Source organism: Manis pentadactyla, chromosome 3 (assembly GCF_030020395.1).
Source record: "Manis pentadactyla isolate mManPen7 chromosome 3, mManPen7.hap1, whole genome shotgun sequence".
NCBI classification, from domain to species: domain Eukaryota; kingdom Metazoa; phylum Chordata; class Mammalia; order Pholidota; family Manidae; genus Manis; species Manis pentadactyla.
The window spans coordinates 128,134,160-128,152,296 of NC_080021.1; the positions used below are offsets into that span (position 1 = coordinate 128,134,160).

Below are 18,137 nucleotides of genomic sequence, written 5' to 3' on the forward strand. Positions count from 1 at the left end.
AAGTTTGAGAAAGATAGATGCACCCCTATGTTTATCGCAGCACTATTTACAATAGCCAAGATACGGAAGCAACCGAAGTGTCCATCAGTAGATGAATGGATAAAGATGTGGTACATATACACAATGGAATCTTTTTTGGCTGTAAGAAAAAAAACAAATCCTACCATTTGCAACAACATGGATGGAGCTAGAGGGTATTATGCTCAGCGAAATAAACCAGGTGGAGAAAGACAGGTACCAAATGATTTCCCTCATTTGTGGAGTATAACAACAAAGCAAAACTGAAGGAACTAAACAGCAGCAGACTTACAGACTCCAAGAAGGAACTAGCAGTTACCAAAGGGGAGGGGTAGGAGAAAGTGGGTGGGAAGGGAGAGAGAAGGGGATTAAGGGGCATTATGATTAGCCCACATAATGTAGGTGGGTCACGGGGAAGGCAGTATAGCACAGAAAAGATAAGTAGTGACTCTATAGCATCTTACTATGCCAATGGACAGTGACTGAAATGGGGTATGTTGGGGGGACTTCACAATACGGTGAATGTAGTAGTAACCACAATGTTGCTCATGTGAAACCTTTATAAGATTGTGTATCAATGATACTTTAATAAAAAATGCAAATAAAAAATAATATTAAGATTTATAGATAAGAAGATATGAACATGGGTACCTGAGAACCTTATATTCACCCTTAAATCACAAATAAAATACTGAAAGTAAAAATATGCTGATTCCATTATCTTAAAAGGATATTGTTTCATTCTTGACACTGATGATTAATGATAGAGGCTTAAAATTAAAAATATTTACCCTTACAAACATTCCTGAAAGAAACATAAGGCAGACGTAAATGGAAAGACATGTGTTCATAAAATGGAAGACTGAAAAGTTAATATATCCATATTACCCAAAGCAGTCTACAGATTCAATATTATCCCTACCAAAATCCCATTGACATTTTTTGAAGCAACAGAAAAACTCACTTTAAAATTCATGTGGAATCTCAGGGGACTCCAAATAGCCAAAACAAATTTGAAAAGGACAAAAATAGGAAGACTCACACTTCCTCATTTCAAAGCTTACCTACAAAGCTACAGTAGTAAACATATGGCATAAGGAGGAGATAGACTAATGGAATAGAACAGTGAGCCCAGAAACAAACTTTCACATGTATGATCAAATGATTTTGACAAAGGTGCCAAGACCACTCAATGAAGAAAAGCCAGTCTCTTCAATAAGGGGTACTGGGAAAACTGGATCTCCATATGCAAAAGACTGAAATTGGACCCTTAGTTTACAATGTACACAACAATTAACTCCAACTGGATCAAACACCTAAACTTAGAGCTAAACTATAAAACTCTTAAGGACAAAAAAAAGGGAAAAGTCTTTATGACATTGACTTTTATAAAGATTTCTTAGACATGGCATTAAAAGCACAGGCAACAAAAGAAAAAATAGAAAAACTGAACTTTATCAAAATTAAAAACGTCTCTGCATCAAAACACACCAACAAGAGAATGAAAAGACAATCTAGAGAATGGGAGAAAATGTTTGTCATATATTTGATAAAAGATTAATACTGAAAATACATAAAGAACTTCTGAACTTCTATAACTTAACAACAAAAAAACAAATAACTGTGATTCAAAAATGGGCACAGGACTTGAATAAACATTTCTCCAAAGAAGATACATGAATGGCCAACAAGACATGAAAAGATCTCAACATCACTAATCATTAGGAAATGCCAGTCACACCACAGTGACAATACCTTTTCATACTCATTAGGCTGGCTGTGGCCAACAAAACAAAAACAAAAACTAGCAAATGTTGGCAAGAATGTGGGAATCTGGAAGCCTGGCACAGTGTTGTTACCACTGTAAAATGGTGCAGCCACTATGGAAAAGAATATGTGGTTCTTCAAAAAATTTAAACAGAATTATTATACAATCCAACAATTTCACTTACAGGTATATACTTAAACAAACTGAAAGTAGGGACTCAAACAGATACTTGTACACCAATGTTCATAGAAGCACTAATTACAACAGCCAAAAGGTGGAAACTGATTCAAATGTCCATCAAACAGATAAATGAGTAAAATATGGTAAAAAATTATAATGGATTATTATTCAGCCTTAAAACAGAATGAAATTCTGACACCTGCCTATAACACGGATGAACCTGAGGACATAGTGTTCAGTGAGATAACCCAGGCAAAGAGGATAAATATTATGATTCCACTTAAAAGAGGTACCAAGAGTAGTTCAATTCATAGAAACAAAACAGAATGGGAAGGAGGGAAAGGTAAGCCTGTATGACAGAGTTTTGGAGACAGATGGTGGGGATGGTTACCCAACAGTGTGAATATTTCTCTGCATTCTAGTAATTTTATTACCAGCAAAGACCAGTTCACAGATGCAATCTATCCTCTATTGGAAAAACATACCAATTGTACTTCTACACCTACCTTAAAAGCACCTACAGGCAAATGGGCTCTGGAAAGGGACTAGCATTCACATTTCCCACACCCATTCAATGTGTGAGTAAACAGCCATATCAGGTGACTCATCACCATTACTGTCAGCACACTCCTCAGTCACTACTGCACTTTACCAACTGTGACACAGAGCTTTTAATCGTGCTTGTGCAAGAGCACCTATAAATAACATAATTACAAGGATTCCTCAAAGAACCACAATACAGGTACTGGCATATTTCATTCTAAAGAAAATCCTATGCAGGCCAATTTTATTAGCTCACCCAAATAGAATGCAAATAACAGAATAATGTTAAAAAAGAATCCAAAATAAAGGAGTTAGTAATGATCATGAAAACCATAGTCATGAGGTGGTTAGGCTTGGGTAACCCTGAACCTTGAACCATTAATGATGTTGACTCGTTCAGAACTTGTTTTTAGTGGATCACTGCTGCCAATAATTCGTGCTGTCCAACTAAAGAAGCCTGGGGTTTACAATGCAGCCATACACAAATCTACTTATGCCAGAAAACAAAGGGAATAAAAAGAAGTCTTTAAGTGTCTCCACATTAGACTCATAAAGCATCACGTTACAATAACCAGGCTTCAATATTGAAACTTGAAATATATAATAATTAAGAAACTCAAAATAAAGTCTGGCTCAGGAAGTAAAGATTATACTGTTGTGTGATAAGCCTGCTTGGTTTATATTCATTATTAGCATCTGTCATTTTACTTCAAGTACCCTTAAACAGGTCAATTTTCAAAATGTGTATTATAAAACAAGTAAGAATATAACTTCTTTCAAGATACACCATAATAATATAAATGTTGCACTGATTTGTACAGAAGCATTCCTCCTCCACCTATTCCAAATAATTGCAAATTCCAGAAGCTAATGGAAATATTTTCTATTGTTTAAAAACTCTAAGGAAAGAATGTTATGTTAAATTCTCTAACACCAGTTTCACTTTTCATGTATGTTTAAACGTAAAGACTTTAGACTCTACCTTGAAATGTTTAAATGTGCGCTTACGATATTCACACCACTCCACAAAAAAGTGTAGGCTTCGGAAAAACATGAACAGATCCCTTCTTTCTTCTGCTCTGTAGGAATGAAAGATTCTATGGTTAATAAATATCATCAAATGAGAGCCCCAACCTGGTTTTCTTTACCTTATCATTGCTTTTTAAATATCCTACACTAACGCTAAAGAAGTACTTAATGTGTTTCTATATACTGAACTCTGTGATTTCAAGTGTGCCCCCCTGTAGGATACTTTCTTTGCCCGAATGCCCTTATCCCCATCTTCAAATGTTTAAATCCCACCCACCTTTCAAGATCTCCCTGAAATGCCACATTCTCCTTGAAATTACCATGGTATATAATAAAGAATATATCTGGTATTTGTCCTTAGTTCCTGGCAGAGCTTCAAAACCTCTTGGAATCTCTGTGTGACAATGGTGCTACACTAATGAGGTAACTTGTGGTTTCCCCTACATAACCCCTGGGTGGGAGCTGGATGCCAAAAAGACCAACCACGGATTAGAGGGTTGGAATTTTGGGCCAAGCAGACCTCCAAGGAGGAGAAGGGGGCTAGAGGAGGTTAATCACATGGCCAGTCATTTAATCAATGATGCCTTATGTAATGAAACCCCAATAAAAACTCAGGACAACAAAGCTCAGTGGATCTTCTTGGTTGGTGACCATGTTGTGTGGAGAGGGTAATGTACCTCATTTCCACAAGGTGAAGGAACAGAAACTCTCCATTTCTTCTCTTCCCCCTAACCCCCAACCCACCCTACACCTTGGCCTAAGCATTGCTTCCATTTGTCTGTTTTTCTAGATTGTAGATTTTATAATAAAAATGTAATGTTTAGTATAACACTTTTAGGGAGTTCTCTGAGGCATTCTAACAAATTATCAAACCAAAGGGGACCATGGAGAATCCCAAAATCTAGTAGGTGGGAAGTACAGGTGGTCCCTGAGGACTAATGGCTGATATCTCAATTGGGGCAGTCTCATGGAAGACGCTATCCTCAGTCTATGACTCTGTACTAAATCCAAGTAGTTAGTGTCAAAACTGAATCAAATAATCAAACACCCAGTTGGTGTTAGAGAATTACTGTCTGAACAATGACCTTGCCACCATGCCACATGTCCTATTCCAAAATATCTACAAATATGAGCTTCCATAGGAATTTATCTTAATTCTCTTAATACTTATACCTACTGTTATATTGACACCCACAAACATTTAGAAGCAAGTTTAAGCACGATGCATATGTTCATTTAATCACTCATTCAATAAGTGACTGGGATTTAGTTCCCATTCTAGTCACAATGGAGTAAATAAGAACATTCCACCTGAATGCTCCCATGAATTAAAATTTAGAACCATGGACATGAAGTAAGTATTGGGAGATTCTGAAATGTGGACAAAAAGCAGAATGGGTAGAGACTTCAGGAATTAAGGGAAGACCTTGGAGTTTATTTTTGCCTCCTGTAGATGCCAACCTGGATGCCAGAGCAGATGGCAATCCACAACTACCAAAGGGTAGAGTAAAATATACAATTTTTATATACATTATCTAATTTAGTTAAGTATATTTAAAATAGCTGATTTAAAGTCTTTTTTTATAAAAAGTCCAGTATTTGGGCTTCCTCAGGGAAAGTTTCTATTGATATTCTATTTTATATCCCTACATATGGCCATACTTTCTTGTTTTACTCAGTTTCGATTTTGCCTGTCTTGTAATTTCTATTGAAACCTTAACATTTTAAGCAATATATGTGGCAGTTCTTGAAATTAGATTCCCTGTCTCTTCAGGGTTTTTGTGGGTTTTTTTTTATTGTTATTGTTATTGTTCTTTTCATATAGTGAGACCTATAACTCACATGTCTCCCTGTTAGCTAATATCTGGACAGATTTACTCAACATGTAGAACTCACATGTCTCCCAGGCTTTGCCAACAGGGTCTTTGTGTGTGTTGGGGTATGCCTCCAACGCTCAGTATGGCAACTACCTCAGCCTTCACTCCCTGCTTTTGCAGAGTCTCATGACTAGCCAGTGCTGAGAACTCAGGGCTGACCTGTGGCTTTCATGAACAGGGTGATAACCCTGGGAATGAGAACAGTGCAACACAAGGGTAGAACCTTCTAGATTCTCAGCAGAAATCACAGCTTTTCAAAGTCCCTATGACCATCCTGTTGTCCAGCTTCCTTTTAAACTTTCTGGTTAGCCTCTTAATTCCCCCAATTGTTATCCACCACCTCCAGCAACCACAAAGTTTAAAAACTGCATCCAAATATGTCCAAAAAATGCCACCCACCGAAAAGGCTTTCACAGAGGACAAGTTCTGAGTCAGTTCAAATAAATACAGCCTTGCAAGCAATACACCCACCCCCAAGGTTAGCCAGTTCCTAGACAATGAACAACTAGCTTGTGAGTGTGCTCTTCAGACACGATCCAACTAGAGCAACTGGGTATACTATAAATAGTGGTGGGCACACATACTTACTAAAGGAGTTTAGGGATCTGTGCCACAAGTATGTAAGATGAAGCAATTTTATGGAGAGTGGGTGGTCCAAAGGAACAGTATTTTCTAGATCCATTTTGCTGAGAAGCATTCCCCAAATATTCATGATCTCTCCATGTTGTAAAGGAGACCTCAGTCCCAGGTGTTCTTCTAAAAGCTCTATTATTCTAATTCTGATAAGTTTTGTTATTTATCAGAAATATTTTTATTCTTTGTTAAACAAACTTATGAACTTTAGGAATGAAGAACTGTACAAATAATTTTATCCAGTTTTTTCATTTTGCATATTAAGAAAAAGCTCCACAGAGATGAAATAGTTTTTAAATTCAGTGTTAATAATTTAGCCTAAGGAAAAAAACCAATGAAGTATGTTATATGAAGATACACTGTTCTTGTTATCACATATGTAAAATTTACACCAAGGATAAGATACATATACTGCGTGATAATAATACAAGGTAAAACGTGATACACTTTGAGTTTCTGGACTTGATATCCCCCTGGACACATCCAGGCAAGGTGAGCTCCTGCCCCACTCACATGCCAGCCTCACCAGAAGGCCTGCCTGCCCAACCACCTCCTCGAGCATGGATGCCTCTCTGCACCTGCACACTCCCACCTCCCATTCTACCTTACCTTCCCCACGTCACTTACCTCTATCTAACCTATTACCTGTTTTACATGCCAGTTTTGTTTGTTTCCCCTACTAAAAGCTTATGAGGGCGGAGGTGCTTTGCTTTGTTCACTGCTACATACAACAATGTTGCCATGTGGCAGGTCTGCACTAACATTCCTGGATCGCTCACCGCAATGATGACCATGCCATGCATTACTGGTTTTACTCATTCACTAGTTTGTCAGCTTCACAAAGTCAGACGTTATGTACCTTGTTCATCTATATGCTTAGTCACTAATGCAGTACAAAGTATATAATATGTTTCAACACACATGTATTTACTTATTTTTAAATTTACATACTGGGGCAGAAGAGGTATATTTTGAGCCTGGAAAATCTTATGACAGAATATAGGGAAGTGCTCAAAAATGTATGAAGGAACATCACACAGATTAAGCAGCCAGCTTGAAGGGGTTTCCACTAATCAAGTCTAAGATAATCTGAGCACCGAAATAAGGAAAAAGAGTAATAAGGAATTATAAGTCATTGAAAAAATAATGAGTGAAACCACACATATAATAAACAAATAGGTACATAAACATACATACAGGGGAGAAGGGAGGTCTCTTTCTTAAGCACAGGCCTAACATCTATTGAGAAATGTGGAGGAAGAGCTACACTGGAAACATCATCATTTTGCAACCATCACAGTGAAGAACGGAAAAGGCAAGAATCATCAGGGGATGCTAAATCTAAGCAGACATTTTAAAGAAAAGCAGTATCTGCATGGCCATAAAGTGTCTCCCCACAGACTACTAGTTGCAAAAGAGAAAAAAAAACAGTGATGATACATGGAGAAACAGACACCATTTTCACTGCATGGTCAAAATTATTATCACCTATGTGTAACAAGTATCTGAGAAAGACAAAATATCACCGATACAGAAATTTGCCTAAGGATACCTAACAATAAGAAAAGATCAAAGATAAAATAAGGAACATTCTACTAGTGGGGGTAGAGGGTGAGAGAACTGTATTTTTAAAAGATGGCAACATCTTAAAAGGCAAAGAAAGGCTCTGAAATTGTTCCAAATTAAAGAAATCTATTTAGATATGACAGCTAAATGCAGTACTTGACTCTAGACTGGATCATGTACTGCACTGGAAAAGAAAATGCAATAAAGGACACTGTTAGATCAACTAACAAATTGGAATATGGATGGCAAATTAGAAGTATTGCATCAATGTCAAACTATGAAGTCGGTCACAGCACTATTAGCATATAAGCGAATATCTCTATTTTTTGAAATGCACACCACAGTATTTAGAACAAAGCCATGGTATATGCAGTGTGTTCTAAAAAGCTTCCATCAGGATGAGCAACAGAAATGGTAAAAATCTGGGTAAATATCACAAACTATTAGTCTTCTCTTACGTTCTTTAATTCATATAATGACAATCTAAAGTTAAAAATCCTAACATTTTCTTACAGGGTTTCCAATGTACACATATGAATGTACTTCATACGAAAATGACAAAACGAAGCAGGGATGGACAGGGGTTGTGCAGTTAGGTTTTGGACTGTACCTGTAGGGGTAAAGCATTTTAAATCTAAGTAGACCATTAGAAGTCAGGTTATGTATGTTGCAATCCTTTGACACCAAAAAACTAACCAGACAAGGGAAAAAACAGAAATGGCCAAAGTCAGTAGACAAATTGAAATAGAATACTAAAATTGCTTAAATAATCCAAAAGAAAGCAGGAAATGTAAACAGAAACAGAAAGAACAAAAGGGCATACTCAGAAAAGAAAAATAAAAGAATGGTGCTTTAGCATACAGCTACAAAACTATGTGTTTCACAGGGAACACCAGAAATTAAGTATTAGAACTTACTCCAACACCTATTACAAAATATTTTAATATCTGAGAGGTCAAATTACAAGAATATAGGCCTATAAAGAGCAGCAGTAACTTCATTAGAGCTCACGCACCAAAGTGATGTAGTATTTTAATCTCCATCAAACAAAGGAGCAATAAATAGGCTCTTAATCATGTGATGAGGGACTGAGCTAAGAAAAAAAATCTTAGGAACTATAAGCAGCCAAAGTGTATACAAAAACATACATACATACTACAAACACTGAGAGAGAAGGAGAAAGAGACTGTTCTGTTACACACATTTTAAATAAGAGCTTGTGTTAAAGTGGGGTAAGTCACAGTCCTTCACCCTGGTCCGCTCTCCATAAGGGTTAGCCAGCTGTCACAGCACAATCACCATTACACAAAGTATGTGTGTGCGTGTGCATGCGTGTTGGCTCTGACAGCTCTAAGGGGGGTTGTAATTTATCTGTTTTTCCCAAGCACAGTCCAAACTTCATGAAATGTAAAACAGATGTTATGGATTTCTTTCACAAAATGTTGGCAATGACACATTTCTATTTCAACTAGTCAGAAAAGCAAAATAACTCCAAATGTCTCTTTTTTCAAGGATAAAGCAAAACATAAAGAGAAATTTAGAAAAAAATTCTAAACTTTAATTTTAACAATATATACCTAGGAAGATTAGGCCTAAAATCAGGTGAATATCACAAGTCAATTCAATAAAATGTTATCAGTCACTCATATTCTGCTGCTGGGAACACAAAATGGTACGGTCACTCTGGCAAACAGTTTGGCAGTTAATTATACATGTAAACATATCTTTATCATATGACCCAGCAATCCCACTCTGGTTATTTACCCTAGAGAAAAGAAAACTTACAGTCACATAAGAACTTCCTGTTTACAGCAGCTCTATTCATAATCACCAAAACTGGAAATAGCCCTAATGTCCTCCAATGGGTGAATGGATACATAAACCAGTATTCACACATGGAATATTACTCAGAAATGAAAAGATGGATGAATCTCAGAGACCTAATTCTAAGTAAAGAAGCCAGCCTCAAAAAGTTACACACTGTGTGATTTCATTTATTTGACATTTTGTAAGACGCAAAACCCTGGTAATGAAGCACAGGGTAGGGGAGGGTGTGATGGGTGGTGAGGCCTGGAGCTATTCAGTGTCCTGAGTAGAGGTGAGCACAGAGAAACCATACAACCTAAGTGCTACAGAAGAAAAAGACACAGATACATGTGGACGAAGCCAAAAAACGTTTTACATTCATGTAATCAGAGACCCAGAAGCAGAGGAGAAATAAATATATATGACTATATGATATGTAAGAGATATAGCAAAACATCTAATTAAAATGGAATATTAAAACATATTCAAATAATCCAGAAAAGAAATGCAAGGCAAAACAGAAGAACAAAACAGAGAGAGAGCAGAAAATAAACTTCCAAGCAGGTAGACCTCAATCAAAACAGATCTGTAGTTCTTTTGCTTTGTATCTTAAAATGCACATGAAGTTACATTAAATAAGCCATAGTTCTATATGTGTAAGGTAAAACTATAAAAATTCTAAAAATTTTGAAGGCAGTCTTTATAACCACAGGTTAGGCAAAAATTCTCAGACATCATATCAAAAACATGAGCTATAAGAGAAAAAAAAAACTGTCTTCTTGAAATCAAAACATTCTGTTCACTGAAAGATACTGTTAAGAAAATGAAAAGACATGCTACAAAACAAAATACTTGCAACTACATAGATGACTTGTATGCAGACTATATAAAGGACTCTGAAAACAATAAGAAGAAAAACCCAATGAGGCAACAAGTAAAAGGCTGGAATGGGGGGGGTGGAGCCAAGATGGCAGCGTGAGAAGAGCAGCGGAAATCTCCTCCCAAAACCACATATATCTACGAAAATACAACAAAGACAACTCTTCCTAGAATAAAGACCAGAGGACACAGGACAACATCCAGACCACATCCACACCTGCGAGAACCCAGCGCCTCACAAAGGGGGTAAGATACAAGCCCCAGCCCGGCGGGACCCGAGCGCCCGTCTCCCGGGCTCCCAGCGGGAGGAGAGGAGTCAGAGCAGGAGGGAGAGGGAGCCCAGGACTGCTAACACCCAGCCCCAGCCATCCGGACCACAGCGCAGACACAGGACATGCGTGGGGTCCTGGATACTAGGGAAACAGGGCAGAAAGACCGGCGAGCGGGTGCCTGAGGCTGGCGCCGGAGAATAAAGAACAACGAGCGGCCATTTTTTGTTTTTTCTTTGTCGTTGTTTTGTTTTGGCGGGTGCTTTTTGGAAGTCTTAAAGGGACAGGGACCCCAACACTAGGAAAACAAGGCAGCAAGACCAGTGAGCAGGTACCAGAGGCCGGTGCCGGAGAAAAAAAGAAAAGCAAGCAGCCATTTTTTTTTCTTTCTTTTTAAATTTATTTTTAATTTTTTTTTGTTTATGTTTCTGTTTTTGTTTTTGTTTTGGCGAGTGCTTTTCAGAAGTCTTAAAGGGGCAGGGAGGGACACTTAGTCCAGAGGTAGGGAATCTGGGGATCTCTGGGCACTCTAACCCCCTGAGCAGCAGGGAGCACGGAGGCCCCTTACGGAGATAAATAGCCTCCCGGCCAGCCCCCTCCAACACAACTCCACCATTTTGGAGCAGACCCCTGAGCCACGCCACGCCCACAGCAACACCGGAGATAAACTCCACAGCAGCCCGGCAGGAAGCAGAAGCCCTGTCTGCACGCAGCTGCCCAGCACAAGCCACTAGAGGTCGCTCTGCAAACTATTCCTATCACCATGAAAAGACAAAATTACAGGCAAACCAAGATCACAGACACAACACCAGAGAAGGAGACAGACCTAACCAGTCTTCCTGACAAAGAATTCAAAATTAAAATCACAAACATGCTGACAGAGATGCAGAGAAATATGCAAGAGAAATGGGATGAAGTCCGGAGGAAGATCACAGATGCCAGGAAGGAGATTACAGAAATGAAACAAACTCTGGAAGGATTTATAAGCAGAATGGATAATATGCAAGAGGCCACTGATGGAATAGAAACCAGAGAACAGGAATGCATAGAAGCTGACATAGACAGAGATAAAAGGATCTCCAGGAATGAAACAATATTAAGAGAACTGTGTGACAAATCCAAAAGGAACAATATCTGTATTATAGGGGTACCAGAAGAAGAAGAGAGAGGAAAAGAGATGGAAAGTATCTTGGAAGAAATAATTCCTGAAAACTTCCCCAAACTGGGTAAGGAAATAATCAAACAGACCACGGAAATACACAGAACCCCCAACAGAAAGGATCCAAGGAGGACAACACCAAGACACATAATAACTAAAATGGCAAAGATCAAGGACAAGGACAGAGTTTTAAAGGCAGCTAGAGAGAAAAAGGTCACCTATAAATGAAAACCCATCAGGCTAACATCAGACTTCTCGACAGAAACCTTACAGGCCAGAAGAGAACGGCATGATATATTTAATGCAATGAAACAGAAGGGCCTTGAACCAAGGATACTGTATCCAGCACGACTATCATTTAAATATGACGGTGGGATTAAACAATTACCAGACAAGCAAAAGCGGAGGGAATTTGCTTCCCACAAACCACCTCTACAGGGCATCTTACAGGGACTGCTCTAGACGGGAGCACTCCAAAAAGAGGACAGAACAAAACACCCAACATATGAAGAATGGAGGAGGAGGAATAAGAAGGGAGAGAAGACAAGAATCTCCAGACAGTGAATATAACAGCTCAATAAGTGAGCTAAGTTAGGCAGTAAGATACTAAAGAGGCTAATCTTGAACCTTTGGTAACCACGGATTTAAAGCCTGCAATGGCAATAAGTACATATCTTTCAATAGTCACGCTAAATGTAAGTGGACTGAATGCACCAATCAAAAGACACAGAGTAACAGAATGGATAAAAAAGCAAGACCCATCTCTATGATGCTTACGAGAAACTCACCTCAAACCCAAAGACATGCACAGACTAAAAGTCAAGGGATGGAAAAACATATTTCAGGCAAACAACAGACAGAAGAAAGCAGGGGTTGCAGTACTAATATCAGACAAAATAGACTTTAAAACAAAGAAAGTAACAAGAGATAAAGAAGAACACTACATAATGATAAAGGGCTCAGTCCAACAAGAGGATATAACCATTCTAAATATATATGCACCCAACACAGGAGCACCAGCATATGTGAAACAAATACTAACAGAACTAAAGGGGGAAATAGACTGCAATGCCTTCATTTTAGGAGACTTCAACACACCACTCACCCCAAAGGATAGATCCACCGGGCAGAAAATAAGTAAGGACACAGAGGCACTGAACAACACACTAGAACAGATGGACCTAATAGACATCTATAGAACTCTTCATCCAAAAGCAACAGGACATACATTCTTCTCAAGTGCACATGGAACATTCTCCAGAATAGACCACATACTAGCCCACAAAAAGAGCCTCAGCAAAATCCAAAATACTGAAATCCTACCAACCAATTTTTCAGACCACAAAGGTATAAAACTAGAAATAAATTCTACAAAGAAAACAAAAAGGCTCACAAACACATGGAGGCTTAACAACATGCTCCTAAATAATGGATCAACAAACAAATTAAAACAGAGATCAAGGAATACATAGAAACACATGACAACAACAACACAAAGCCCCAACTTCTGTGGGACGCAGTGAAAGCAGTCTTAAGAGGAAAGTACACAGCGATCCAGGCACACTTGAAGAAGGAAGAAAGGAAGAACAATCCCAAATGAATAGTCTAACATCACAATTATCGAAATTGGAAAAAGAAGAACAAATGAGGCCTAAAGTCAGCAGAAAGAGGGACATAATAAAGATCAGAGAAGAAATAAACAAAATTGAGAAGAAAAAAACAATAGCAAAAATCAATGAAACCAAGAGCTGGTTCTTTGAGAAAATAAACAAAATAGATAAGCCTCTAGCAAAACTTATTAAGAGAAAAAGAGAATCAACACAAATCAACAGAATCAGAATTGAGAACGGAAAAATCATGACAGACTCCAAAGAAATACAAAGAATTATTAAAGACTACTATGAAAACCTATATGCTAACAAGCTGGAAAACCTAGAAGAAATGGACAACTTCCTAGAAAAATACAACCTTCCAAGACTGACCAAGGAAGAAACACAAAAGTTAAACAAAACAATTACGAGCAAAGCAATTGAAACGGTAATCAAAAAACAACCCAAGAACAAAACACCCGGGCCGGACGGATTTACCTCGGAATTTTATCAGACACACAGAGAAGACATAATACCCATTCTCTTTAAAGTTTTCCAAAAAATAGAAGAGGAGGGAATACTCCCAAACTCATTCTATGAAGCCAACATCACCCTAATACCAAAACCAGGCAAAGACCCCACCAAAAAAGAAAATTACAGACCAATATCCCTGATGAATGTAAATGCAAAAATACTTAATAAAATATTAGCAAACCGAATTCAAAAGTATATCAAAAGGATCATACACCATGACCAAGTGGGATTCATCCCAGGGATGCAAGGATGGTACAACATTAGAAAGTCCATCAACATCATCCACCACATCAACAAAAAGAAAGACAAAAACCACATGATCATCTCCACAGATGCTGAAAAAGCATTTGAAAAAAATTCAACATCCATTCATGATAAAAACTCTCAGCAAAATAGAGGGCAAGTTCCTCAAAATAATAAAGGCCATATATGATAAACCCACAGCCAACATTATACTGAACAGCGAGAAGCTGAAAGCTTTTCCTCTGAGATCGGGAACTAGACAGGGATGCCCACTCTCTCCACTGTTATTTAACATAGTACTGGAGGTCCTAGCCATGGCAATCAGACAAAACAAAGAAATACAAGGAATCCAGATTGGTAAAGAAGAAGTTAAACTGTCACTATTTGCAGATGACGTGATACTGTACATAAAAAACCCTAAAGACTCCACCCCAAAACTACTAGAACTGATATCAGAATACAGCAAAGTTGCAGGATACAAAATTAACACACAGAAATCTGTGGCTTTCCTATACACTAACAATGAACCAATAGAAAGAGAAATCAGGAAGACAATTCCATTCACAATTGCATCAAAAAGAATAAAATACCTAGGAATAAATCTAACCAAAGAAGTGAAAGATCTATACTCTGAAAACTACAAGTCAATCTTAAGAGAAATTAAAGGGGACACTAACAAATGGAAACTCATCCCATGCTCGTGGCTAGGAAGAATTAATATCGTCAAAATGGCCATCCTGCCCAAAGCAATATACAGATTTGATGCAATCCCTATCAAATTACCAGCAACATTCTTCAATGAACTGGAACAAATAATTCAAAAATTCATATGGAAACACCAAAGACCCTGAATAGCCAAAGCAATCCTGAGAAAGAAGAATAAAGTAGGGGGTTCTCACTCCCCAACTTCAAGGTCTACTATAAAGCCATAGTAATCAAGACAATTCGGTACTGGCACAAGAACAGAGCCACAGACCAGTGGAACAGATTAGAGACTCCAGACATTAACCCAGACAGATTATGGTCAATTAATATTTGATAAAGGAGCCACGGACATACAATGGCGAAATGACAGTCTCTTCAACAGATGGTGCTGGCAAAACTGGACAGCTACATGTAGGAGAATGAAACTGGACCATTGTCTAACCCCATATAAAAAAGTAAATTCAAAAAGGATCAAAGACCTGAATGTAAGTCATGAAACCATTAAACTCTTGGAAAAAAACATAGGCAAAAACCTCTTAGACATAAACATGAGGGACCTCTTCTTGAACATATCTCCCCGGGCAAGGAAAACAACAGCAAAAATGAACAAGTGGGACTATATTAAGCTGAAAAGCTTCTGTAAAGCAAAAGACACCACAATAGAACAAAAAGGAACCCTACAGTATGGCAGAATATATTTGTAAATGACAGATCCGATAAAGGCTTGGCGTCCAGAATATATAAAGAGCTCACACGCCTCAACAAACAAAAAACAAATAACCCAATTAAAAAATGGGCAGAGGAACTGAACAGACATTCTCCAAAAAAGAAATACAGATGGCCAACAGACACATGAAAAGATGCTCCACATCGCTAATTATCAGAGAAATGCAAATTAAAACTACAATGAGGTATCACCTCACACCAGTAAGGATGGCTGCCATCCAAAAGACAGACAACAACAAATGTTGGCCAGGCTTTGGAGAAAGGGGAACCCTCCTACACTGCTGGTGGGAATGTGAATTAGTTCAACCATTGTGGAAAGCAGTATGGAGTTTCCTCAAAATGCTCAGAACAGATTTACCATTTGACCCAGGAATTCCACTCCTAGGAATTTACCCTAAGAACGCAGCAATCAAGTTTGAGAAAGACAGATGCACTCCTATGTTTATCGCAGCACTATTTACAATAGCCAAGAATTGGAAGCAACCTAAATGTCCATCGGTAGATGAATGGAGAAAGAAGATGTGGTACATATACACAATGGAATACTACTCAGCCATAAGAAGAGGGCAAATCCTACCATTTGCAGCAACATGGATGGAGGTGGAGGGTATTATGCTCAGTGAAACAAGCCAAGCGGAGAAAGAGAAATACCAAATGATTTCACTCATCTGTGGAGTATAAGAACAAAGGAAAAACTGAAGGAACAAAACAGCAGCGGAATCACAGAAACCAAGAATGGACTAACAGGTACCAAAGGGAAAGGGACTGGGGAGGATTGGTGGGTAGGGAGGGATAAGGGGTGGGGAAGAAGAAGAGGGGTATTAAGATTAGCATGCATGGGGGGGGGAGAAAGGGGAGGGCTGTACAACACAGAGAAGACAAGTAGCGATTCTACAACATTTTGCTATGCTGATGGACAGTGACTGTAAAGGGGTTTATAGGGGAAAGCCTAGTAAACATAATATTCTTCATGTAAGTGTAGATTAATGATAACAAAAAAAAAAAAGAAAGAAAAAGGGGGATTACTCCCTGATAGGATAAAACTAACTGTAAATCAACGATTAATGCATGCTTTAAATATCCTTAATTTTGATCACTTAAAGGGTGTCAGATGATTGGCTACGGAGGTACATTTTTTTGATAATATTCCTTTCTCTTAAAAAAAAAAGCAGTTCCTGTGTGGTGACCTCCAGTGAGTTGTACACAATGGTATAAAGGGCATATCAAAGTGTGGGCAAAGGGTCTGTTTGTGTTTATACAGAGGATCAAAGCCTAACTTGGCTACCCAGAAAATGAACTAAACGATATGAATAAGAACTTCCAACATCAGCACTCTCTGGAAGAGTCATACCAGAAGATGATCATCAAAAAACCTCAACAAAGATCCAGGCGATGCTGCAGTTGTAGCTGCATTCATCCCATCGGTTCCTGGACTTGCCATTGGAATGAAGAAGGAGATATCTAAGCTGGCCTGTGCATACAGTAAAACAACAAATTTGACTGGATCTATACTGTTGGAACTCAACCAAGAATTAGGAGAAGTGCAAGTTGTAGCGCTCCAAAATCTTACGACTACAGACTATCTACTGTTAAAAGAACATATGGGATGTGAACAGTTCACAGGAATGGGTTGTTTTAATTTGTGTGATTTCTCTCAGAGTGTTCAAGTTCAGTTGGACAATATCCACCATATCATAGATATGTTTTCACAAATGCCTAAGGTGCCTAACTGGTTTTCTTGGTTTCACTGGAGATAGCTGGTAATTATAGGTCTGCTTTGGTTATGTAACTGTATTCCTATTATGTTAATGTGTGTATGCAATTTAATTAGTAGTTTAAAACCTATACATGCTGAAGTTACTCTACAAGAAGATATGTCAAAGAAATAATCAATCTTCCCATATTTTCTTCTGTCTGCTACTCCTATAGATTTTCTTCTTCCTTCCTAATTACAACCCCTTAGTAGAATTCGTGCCTCATATCAAAAATTACCGAGTATCATAATTCTTCCAAGTGGTAAAGATACCTCAAGACAAATGCTGGGCATAAAACCCACAGGGCATAAATCTGCAAAGAAGTAAAAAGCTAACCTTTTCAAACAATATTGCCTCTCTCTCACTTACCAACTTTACATTTCCCTGTATGGCCCCGGAAGATGACTGGTTAGCCAGAGACGGGTAAGATTCCTCAAGGGAGGAACGACCTAAGGTAGGCACAGTGGCAAGGGGGCCATCAGGTGAGAAATTGGGGATCAATAGAGGTGAGGCTTAGAACCTCACCCCCCCTGTTCTGAGAGAAATCTTCTGCGTACGTGGATGTTTTATTGCCCTTGTCTAGCTTGGATTAACACTTAGTCTACAGGCACACACATGATCATCTACATTTGCTCTCTTACAGCACTAAATTATGTTTTCTCCCTTTATTTTGCATCTACCTACCACTTCAGCATTTTATTTAAAATAATAATAATAATAATAATAAGGGAGAAATGTGGGATTCACATATAAATCAAGTATAAAAATCAAATGAATATTCATATTTGACCTGATTGTTTATAGTTCATAATGCGTGATCAAAACTGAAAGTTTCTGTGATGACTACCCTTGTACTGTT

General features: G+C 38.2%; 1 protein-coding gene across 2 annotated transcripts in view; it reads right to left on the reverse strand.

Annotated features, from left to right (window-relative positions):
• Positions 1 to 18,137, reverse strand: part of CENPP (centromere protein P) — a 266,012-nt gene that overhangs the window by 182,710 nt on the left and 65,165 nt on the right. For both annotated transcript variants that reach the window (XM_036896889.2, XM_036896890.2), the window contains exon 5: positions 3,492 to 3,588. In XM_036896889.2, coding sequence (XP_036752784.2) covers positions 3,492 to 3,588 — 97 coding nt within the window. The remainder of the gene's footprint in view (positions 1 to 3,491; positions 3,589 to 18,137) is intronic.